The following is a 9,460-nucleotide window of genomic DNA, read 5'->3' on the forward strand; positions in this document are numbered from 1 at the left end:
ATTTTTGAAAAGATGGAAAGAAAATACCGCCTTTATGAGTGTTTATTAGATACAGGCAACAGTTATACAGAAACAATTTTTTGTTAGTATTGAATATTTCGGATACCAGAAAAAAAATGAAAACAAATATTGACAATTATAATAATGGGTATACGGCCCATTGTTCCGCAGGGGGGTGGCCCAAATTCTGGAAATGGTGTTCAGCATTGATTGAGAAAGCAGTATTTATCAGAAATTTTGAAATTTGTATTATGCAAGTAACCATAATCAGAAATCATTTTTTATTTTATTTGTCAGAAATTGTGAGGAATTCAAAATTAAGAAAGGTAAAGATAATTTTATTCTAATTTTATCAGACTTGGGGCGCGCTCTCACTTTTCCGCTCTTATAGCAAACTTATCGCTCCGGCCTCTCACCAAATTTTTAAATTTCTTTGCCACTTGGCCAATAAAAATGGTTGATATAAGAGTCAGTTTAGCTATTTGCATGGTGTCTGGGTCTATGGTCATTAAATTATAATATATATGACCCTAAAATGCAAGGCTGGCGTTAATCTTAATCAAATAGAAGAAAGTAAAATTACATTCTTGTGCACTTTTAGAATCATAGAATCCATATTTAAAGCCCTAAATAGCACATACAAATTTATTTATTTATTCTTCATTCATGGTTAACATTACATTGCAAAAAAGTACGCACATACAAAAAATGCCGGAAAAAACAGGAATCGATCATTGACGTACAATATGCTGAAAGTACCAAAATTACATAATAAAAAAAATAGTGATTAATACAACATATCAAAAAATAAATGTGAGAAAGAATGCGGAAAATTGGCTTTTAGCAAGCAAACAACTTGCTAAAGCACTTTCTTTTGGGATGAGAGTGCACCAGCCACCACAATAGAGCCATCCTTTTATAAGTTAAAATTGTAGTAGTTATTTTTGTTGAATCATATTAATGCGCATCACAATTTAAAGTGTCTGTATCAACTCAATATCTTTTACTTATGTTTGCCAAATTTTTATGCACAGAAAACTTTAGCATTTCAATTATAGAACCTGTTACATTTTTACTATAGCACAACATGAAGAACATTCTTCACTTGAAAAGCAGCAGCTCGTTTTGGAGGTTTCTGGGAAGTGGTGTGCTGTTGACTAACTTGGAAATGCATTCACTAAGCTTTTGGCCCTCATTGCGACACTCGGACAATCTTCTTCTGACACACCAAAGACTCAGATTTCCAAGTGTTTGGACCTTTCCTAGAACTATGAAAATTCAGAAAATTCCACTTTTAGTATAAATGTTTTCAAGAATTTATTAATATAAATTTTAACTTACCGCTTGCTTTCTTTTTCTCTTCAGTGGGGACGTCCTTTTCTTCTAGCAAATCCAAGGTTTTGCTGAAAATTTTCTCATCCAACTTTTTATGCAGCAATTTGTCCCATGACAAGGTGCAGTTTGGTCCAAGGAATGTTTTCAAAATAAGAGGCACTAAAAGTAGAAGAATACAAAATTTAAAATTCAGAATCGCCGGTCTTATAAAACATAATATTTTGATTTATAAACTTACGTGGCCTGCTACAGAAATTTTGGATGTAAAAGTTGCATTTGCTCTGAGAGCGTGAAAACATCATACGCATATTAATCATCATTTGATTGATAACGTCAAAGGGGTTTTCTGGGATCTCCGACATAATATGCTGGGCAAATTTTGTCAGATCCATGGTATGTGGCATGAACGCCAGAAAAGGTCCCAGCAAGGTTACCACTTGGAACCAGGAGCCACTGAGGCGAGCAGTCTCATCTGAAAAAGAATAATACGTTAGAGAATAAAACTGTAAAATTAGATTCAATTTGCAAATTTATCTCACCTTCAATGCAAAATGCACACAAAATTGCAGAGAGACTACGTAAATTTCCATTGTAGTTGTTGTGATCGTTTGTCTTGAACTGACAAGACTGAATTGCATTGTAGACGAGTGCCAAACTTGGAGGCAAAACGTTTTTATTGTTTGTAGCAAGACATCCGAGGTCACGAAATACTCCAATTTGAATTTTCATGTCTTGGAGAGTATTCCAGGCGGTACAAAGGTCTATCTGGAGGAGATAGTAGCTCAGCGGATCCAATAAGAATTCATCCGGAATATTCAGCGCCTGCTTCAAAACGATCCATTCATTGTCTTGCCAGCTGCCTCCAATAATTGAACCCCAACTTCCCTTTCTTGTGATTGTCTTGTTGAACTTGGGAAAATTCTCGTCTTTTAGAATATTGTTCATTTCATCAGAAATTCTGCCATTCATTTTGAAGCACATATCAATGAAATCAAATATTGGGTTCATCTTTTCAAATTGTGATTCTTCAATTTTTCCAAAATACTCTGGCTGAATAATGTACTTGAAGCAGTTTTGAGACTCAATATTTGTGGGAAATTCTGCATTTTCATTCTCATGTAAAACCATGAACGAGATGATGTTGGGGTACTTGTTCCCTGCCGGTACATTTGGGTTGGCACCAAGTTCCAACAACCTCAAGAATGCCTACAAAAAAAAAATATATTTTTTAAACTAATTATCATTTATCTTCAATTACTCTAGAGTTTGGACGGGGGTGCATGTAAGATCTCATCAAAACCGTGTCTCCATCGTTGTCCACATCATTCACATTTGCACCCAAATTTACCAGGAATTCAATTTTTTCAACGCAATTTGCATAAATCATCAGCAAGGTTGAACTGTCTGAGTTCAGAAATTTATAAAATGAAAATTTTGAGTTATAATAGAAAATTAATTACAAAGTTAACAAAACCTGCGCTCCTTGCAGACAATCCGGCTTGGGGATCTTTGCTCAGCATTTTGCACACAAGTTCCCAACAAGTTTCAAAACATCCCCTAGGCGGTGTTGGATTACATGCAGCTAGAATGAAGTCACCAGTGCAGAAGATTTCACCTTGGCTCAAAAGTTTCTCAATAGTAGAGAAGTCCACATTCATGATGGCTCTGTGCATATCATCCACTCTGTGCATTCGGTGACTGCTGAGGGCATTGGGTTGGATTGTCCTGTATCGACGAGGTACTTTTGCTTCCGGAGCCTCACATCCTTTGCCCCGACTCCGATTATTCTTCTCCATCAGGAAAAAATTTCCCTGTTTAGAAACGACAAAAGTATGTATGTATGAATTATTATGTGATCGAATTACTGATCAAATTATACATAAAAAGCCATAAGATTAGATCAAAGTGTGTAGTATTTGTATACATTAATTCTATATTCTATACTTTAAATATGTATCAGGATCAGGGTCCCAAAATAAAAGAGGGCTTAATTTTTTCATTCGACGACCACGACTTTTCGCTTTGTGTTACTTTTTGCATGATAAATGATAAAAAACTTTGCACTTCATGTTATGCACTGAACTTTTTTTGCTTTTTTTGCCAAGTCCCCAGGGTTAGTCTCCTACATTCCATTGTGAGGCAACAAAGGGAGATTATGTCATGGAACCCCCAGCTATTATAGGGAGGCCAAAAGGAATTTTAACGTGAGAAAATGGAGAGATCTGACTATATTACAGCAAGAATTTTGAAACAATCTGAAAATTAATAGTCGATCTGCATATCTATTTAGTCTATTAAAATTTGCAAACACTCAGTATATTGCAAATAGTAACAAAGATACATACTGACCTGAGATACCTATGAGCAGGATCCAATATGCAAAAACCTCTTTTGTCCTTTTGTTGCACAAAATGTTGCACTGAACAGATCGGGAATCGGGAGGAACACAAACAAAATTCGTGCAGAACATACGTACAACTCGGCGACTCACTCTCACTTCACACACTGATCCAATTCACTCTCCATCCATCTTCCATCTCCCTACTCTTCCCTTCTCTCCCGCTGCGGCTGCGGCGTGTTTTGGCTGCTTTGACGAGATCTAACAAGTGTGGACAGAGATTTAGTGACGTTCGCAAGAGGGAAGGAAGAAAAATTAAAAAGGCGCGTGTTTATGACGATTTGAAATAATATCCAATTATCCATAATATCATTATTAATTATTGTAACGCGCGTATTGACGAGAACGTTTCATTTATTGAAAATATCATAAAAAGTGATTTTAAAGAAGCAGTCGAGTAAGAAACAATTTTTGGTTAAAATTGAATAATCCAAATAAGAAACATTTTTTTTTCAAAATGAAAAAGCAAATATATAATAATTAGGGTGCGTCCAGGAAAGATTTGAGGGTAAATGTTAAAAATTTTTCTTGAAAACATGCCATTCCAATTTTCAAGTATGTTGTTGGGGTGGTCAAGAGGCCTCGCTCACCAAATTTTCAAGTCAAAATAAGCGGTGCTTTTCCGGGAAATCAGATTTTTCCAAAAACAAAAAATATGGAATATCTTTGCTCCTATTGAGAAATTATTAATGATCTTTTCACTTCCAGCCGTAACTTTTTACGCCCGACAACTTTTCTGTTGACAACTTTTGCGTAGGTCAAAGGTCAAGGTCACTAAATTGCAAATTTCACTTTCTGACGCAATTTTCGCAAAGAAGCACCCCTCAGAAATTTTTCGCAGTATAGGAAAAAATGTAGCCCCAAGTGTGTAGAACAACATCCTTGATTTCCAGAATGGCATTATTTTTAGTTTTTTAATTAATTTTAAATTAATATTAAAAAACAGTGAAAAATCGCTTTTCCGCAATAGAAAGTAATTTTCAAACAGCGATAACTCATTTTCTGTTAGAGATACGCAAAAATGTTATAGAACAAAAAGGATTTGTTTTGACTTTTTGCATCCAGCCATGTATTTTGTATACAGGTCAGGTCACTTGGGGTCTTTGACCTCAGTGACCTGTGACCTTTAAGAGCAGTTTACTGAATATTTGGCACATAGTTAGGAAGAACTATTTTATGGAATGGTTTTAATAAGCTCATTTCCCACAAATTATTTTTTGAGGTCACAGGTCACCGAGGTCAATGACCCCAAGTGACCTGACCTGTATACAAAATACATGGCTGGATGCAAAAAGTCAAAACAAATCCTTTTTGTTCTATAACATTTTTGCGTATCTCTAACAGAAAATGAGTTATCGCTGTTTGAAAATTACTTTCTATTGCGGAAAAGCGATTTTTCACTGTTTTTTAATATTAATTTAAAATTAATTAAAAAACTAAAAATAATGCCATTCTGGAAATCAAGGATGTTGTTCTACACACTTGGGGCTACATTTTTTCCTATACTGCGAAAAATTTCTGAGGGGTGCTTCTTTGCGAAAATTGCGTCAGAAAGTGAAATTTGCAATTTAGTGACCTTGACCTTTGACCTACGCAAAAGTTGTCAACAGAAAAGTTGTCGGGCGTAAAAAGTTACGGCTGGAAGTGAAAAGATCATTAATAATTTCTCAATAGGAGCAAAGATATTCCATATTTTTTGTTTTTGGAAAAATCTGATTTCCCGGAAAAGCACCGCTTATTTTGACTTGAAAATTTGGTGAGCGAGGCCTCTTGACCACCCCAACAACATACTTGAAAATTGGAATGGCATGTTTTCAAGAAAAATTTTTAACATTTACCCTCAAATCTTTCCTGGACGCACCCATTAATAATGCTAAGTCTTCATTTTATATTGAATATTTCTTAATTGTATGAAATTAATGCCTTCAGCAATTAAATAAAAAGAAAATCGAAATTCACTAACCAAAATGCAACCCTCTTATATGCCTCTTTTATTGCAGGCAATTTTGTGAGTGCTGGAAATAAGCTACAGTGCATTTTATTGATGCATTGTAGGGACAGCGCTATTCTTCGCCCTAATGTAAAATTTACCTTGATTATATAGCTACATTTTAGCAGAATTAATTTGCAGGAAGAGTAAAGTATGGTGCATTTTAAAGGTGCGTCCACTGTTAAACCTCTCTGGCGCACCTTAATATTCCTATATTTGTATTTAGAGTCGTAGAACAAAATAAATGAAAACGTTATCAATTTTTACAATTCCAAAAAAAGAATTAATGAAACTAAAATTACAAAATTTCTTGTCATAGAGTCGTATCGAAATCTCAAAATATTCTTTGTAGATTTCATTTATTCATGGAAATATCAGTCTTGGACGTCTTGCGGTTGCGTCAATTAGAGACAAATAATTTCAAGAGTTGAAATCACCTCTATCTCCAGGCAACTTCGTAAAAGTAAATTACCATAGCAACGGCCTAACAGTGCTCAAATTAAAAATATGGACAAAGTTCAATTTTTATTACGAGAAAAGAAAAATCGCTCTAAAAAAGTCATGTAAGAAACAAAAAGCATTTACTTTAAAATTTATTTAGGAGAATTGTTTATCAGAGGAGAGCGATTGGGTGGACGACAGCAGCTTCCGAGAAAGAATTATGTCGGGCAATCTGCAACTAGCTGTGAAGAATTGAAGTTCATACTGAGAGAAGAACTGGAAGCAGGGGATAGGTCAAACACATTTCCAGAGCAAACAAGTGTTAATATAATCAAGGTAATATCAATTGAAAATTTATTTAAGCAGAGAGAATAAGTCTGAATTTTTTTATAATTTTTTTTTTTTATTTAAATGATACAAGGAATCTCAGTCTTCGTAATTTTTGCTGCACAGTTTAATTTCGAGACAATACACAATGTTTACGTTTGATTTTATGCAAAATTAATTTCATGGATCTTTAATTGTGGTTATTTGTTTGAACACCTTTTAAGGAATTATTTGAAAATTGCAAATAAATACTATCACTTGAAAAGCAGCAGCTCATTTTGGATGCATGTTGGGATTGGTGTGCTCTCGACTAACTTACTAACGCAGTCAACAAGTTTTTCGCCCTCCTTGCGACACTGGAACAGTCTTCTCCTGACGCACCAAACACTCAAAGCTTCAAGTGATTGCACTTTTCCTCGAACTATAAAAAATTTTTAGCAAATAATTTACAGCACAGATGATTCCAATTACCATTTGCTTCCTCAATATCTTCAGTGGTGATTTTCCTCGATTTGAGAAATTCCTCAACCTTGTCTAAAATTTTCCCATCCAAATCTTTATGCAGAAATTTGTCCCAACGCAAGCTGCAGTTTGGGCCAAGGAAGATTTTTATAAAAAACCACACTAAAAAGATATCTATGTTTAAAGTTTTTTTGAATAGTTGAAAATTATCAAGCACTTACAAGGTCTCATGCAGAAATTTTCGACAAAACGCCTCTGTTCGTTTGGAGAATGTGAAAACATCAGACGCATGTTCATCACAATTTGATTCATCAAGTCAAATGGGTTCTCTGGGATCATCGACATCACTTGTTGAGCAAATTTGGACAATGAGTCGATCAGACGTGGTGACAGGGACATGAGTGACAAATATGGTGCTAGTAAGTTGAGCATCTCGAGACATGAGTCATCGAATGTTTCTTCTGCAAAAATGTATAATATGTTAAATAAGTTTCACCAAAAATAATAAACTCACCTTTCAAACAAAATTCACAAATAAAGCTAGCAGGTGCACGTCCTATTGTCACAATTGATTCTATTCCCTGGCGTTGAATTGCATTGTAGAGGAGAGCCAGATTTAAGGGCAAAGCTTTTGCATTTTTTGGAGCAACATAGCCAAGTTTACTAATAGCTCGGAGCTGGACTTTCACAGCATCATAGGGTTGATCGTTATGTAAAAAGCTGTGCAGGCTGACTGTGAATAGATAGTAGCCCTGGGGATCCAACAATATTTCCTCGGGGATATTCAGGACCTGTTTCAAAATATTCCACACGGGATAGCCGTTTTCCGGGGAAAACAAGCTTGTCTTTCTTGTGGCCAGAATGTTGAATCTAGGGGAAATCTTGTCCTTTAAAACTTCCTCCAAACTATCAGAGCTATCAGAATAAGCGGTTCTCAGATTTAGTTTACAGTATCCTTCAAGACAAGAAAATATTGGGTTCTCGCTAAATTGAGACTCTTCAATTTTGCTGAAAAACTCTGGCCTCATCAGGTACTTGAAACAAGGTTTTGCAGATATACAATAATTGGAAATAAAAAATGAGATCATGTTGGGGTATTTGTTCCCAGCTGGCATATTTGGACTGGCGCCAAGTTCTAACAGCTTCAAGAATCCCTGCAATTTAAATATAATGTATATAATAATTACGCTCCAGTTTTAATTCTTTTTTACCCTGGTATCACCATTGGAGTGCATGTATGATCTCATCAAAACCGTATCACCATCATTGTCTACATCATTCAGGTTCGCACCCAAATTTGCCAAGAATTCAATTTTTGCTGGGCAATTTGAGAAAATCATCAGCAAAGTAGAACCGTCTGAGGAATTTCGTGCATAAAAATTTTAGTCAGTGTGAAAAATCAAGGAGTAAACCTGTATTCCTCGCAGACAGTCCCGTTTGCGGATCAATGTTCAGCATTTTCTGGGTGAATTTCCATCGAGAAGCCAGGGGTGATCCATTCATGCAAGAACAAGCGGCTAGAATAAAACAGTTGAGTCCCTCGCCGTTGCAGAAGGTTTCCCCTTTGCTCAACAGTTTTTCAATGGTATTGAAATCTTTGTCTTCAATGGCTCTGTGCATTTCCGAGCTGTGTCTATGACGGTCAGTGGGTCGGCCGGTGCTTCTGGTGGGACGACGAGGTCTTTTAGCTTCTGGAGAGGCCCCTTCTTCCTGATTTTTCTTCTCCATTGCGACACAATTTTCCAGCAACAATAATTACAAGGGTGAACCTAATTAATTAAATGGATATAAGTAGGAGGACCTATACGACAACTGTAAATAAATCTTGTTATAAATTACCATTCATAATTTCAAAAATCTTTTCTTTTGATCCTTTTGTACACAACTCTTGTCGCCTTTCAGTTGTTGTTATATTTTTTCTTTCTCCTCGCTGATATCCAAACTCCAAAATAAAAACCGATGAGTCAAGACTAATTAGAGTTAAAAAGAAACAAAGCAATTCAATTTATCCAGAATAAATAATATCTTTCCATAGTTTCCATGTTTTCATCTACCTTTTCTGACCTTTTCTTTCTGCTGTAAACCGATGTTGTTGTTGTTGTTGTTGTTGATATTGATTATGGCTTTGGCAGGACCATTCAGCCAGATCTGTGTGTTGGGTGAATTTAATTACTTAATGTGGAAAATATTTTTGTAGAAGACATGCAGGGCATGATAAATTTCTTTGGTTTGAGTCAGAAACCGATGTAAACAAACAAAACAAACGGGAGGCATGGATGGGTTGATGGGCGTGCGCGAAGGGAGGGGGAAGATATATGAACGTTGAGCGCGAAAATATCATTTTTCGATTTTTCTCAAGTAAAATGGTTGATAGAAAATATGGAAAATATAACGCAGATGTGATGATGTTTCGTCCAATTAAAATTTGAAATAGAATTGAAAATTACCGCTGAAAACTTCTGCACAGCTTTCAGTCCGCGATGGCAAATTAAGCACAAGGCAAATTT

The 9,460-nt window shown here is 35.6% G+C and overlaps 2 protein-coding genes across 7 annotated transcripts; both read right to left on the minus strand.

Annotated features, from left to right (window-relative positions):
• Nucleotides 1-138: 138 nt before the first annotated feature.
• Nucleotides 139-3,826, minus strand: LOC132197377 (uncharacterized). 2 transcript variants are annotated; one of them, XM_059620630.1, is made up of 7 exons: nt 3,685-3,826; nt 2,810-3,146; nt 2,594-2,739; nt 1,875-2,541; nt 1,574-1,807; nt 1,342-1,494; nt 139-1,262 (listed from the first exon to the last, which is right to left on the minus strand). In XM_059620630.1, exons 2-7 carry the CDS (start codon nt 3,129-3,131, stop codon nt 1,102-1,104), a joined length of 1,683 nt encoding a protein of 560 aa, XP_059476613.1. In that variant the 5' UTR covers nt 3,132-3,146; nt 3,685-3,826; the 3' UTR covers nt 139-1,101. The 2 variants fall into 2 exon arrangements, with proteins under 2 accessions (XP_059476613.1, XP_059476612.1); XM_059620629.1 differs by having other exon boundaries at nt 139-1,268.
• Nucleotides 3,827-6,550: 2,724 nt separating this feature from the next.
• Nucleotides 6,551-9,228, minus strand: LOC132196749 (uncharacterized). 5 transcript variants are annotated; one of them, XM_059619599.1, is made up of 8 exons: nt 9,018-9,228; nt 8,793-8,895; nt 8,366-8,722; nt 8,165-8,310; nt 7,468-8,107; nt 7,175-7,414; nt 6,963-7,127; nt 6,551-6,912 (listed from the first exon to the last, which is right to left on the minus strand). In XM_059619599.1, the coding sequence occupies exons 3-8, from the start codon at nt 8,679-8,681 to the stop codon at nt 6,746-6,748; spliced, it is 1,674 nt and encodes a 557-aa protein (XP_059475582.1). In that variant the 5' UTR covers nt 8,682-8,722; nt 8,793-8,895; nt 9,018-9,228; the 3' UTR covers nt 6,551-6,745. The 5 variants fall into 5 exon arrangements, with proteins under 5 accessions (XP_059475582.1, XP_059475579.1, XP_059475581.1 ...); XM_059619596.1 differs by having other exon boundaries at nt 8,793-8,923; XM_059619598.1 differs by having other exon boundaries at nt 9,008-9,228.
• Between the last annotated feature and the right edge of the window lie 232 nt (nt 9,229-9,460).

Source organism: Neocloeon triangulifer, unplaced genomic scaffold (genome assembly GCF_031216515.1).
Source record: "Neocloeon triangulifer isolate White Clay Creek 2 clone unplaced genomic scaffold, ASM3121651v1 ptg000012l, whole genome shotgun sequence".
NCBI lineage: Eukaryota > Metazoa > Arthropoda > Insecta > Ephemeroptera > Baetidae > Neocloeon > Neocloeon triangulifer.

Excerpts from the sequence above, each read along its gene's own strand:
- LOC132197377 (XM_059620629.1), bottom strand. The coding sequence starts at position 3,131 with ATGGAGAAGAATAATCGGAGTCGGGGCAAAGGATGTGAGGCTCCGGAA. Across the intron at positions 2,542-2,593 it reads ACCCCCGTCCAAACTCTAGA|GCATTCTTGAGGTTGTTGGA; the intron begins GTAATTGAAGAT and ends TTTTTTTTGTAG. Across the intron at positions 1,808-1,874 it reads GTGTGCATTTTGCATTGAAG|ATGAGACTGCTCGCCTCAGT; the intron begins GTGAGATAAATT and ends ATTCTTTTTCAG.
- LOC132196749 (XM_059619599.1), bottom strand. The coding sequence starts at position 8,681 with ATGGAGAAGAAAAATCAGGAAGAAGGGGCCTCTCCAGAAGCTAAAAGA. Across the intron at positions 7,128-7,174 it reads AAATTTCTGCATGAGACCTT|ATATCTTTTTAGTGTGGTTT; the intron begins GTAAGTGCTTGA and ends CTTTAAACATAG. Across the intron at positions 6,913-6,962 it reads AGATATTGAGGAAGCAAATG|TTCGAGGAAAAGTGCAATCA; the intron begins GTAATTGGAATC and ends AATTTTTTATAG.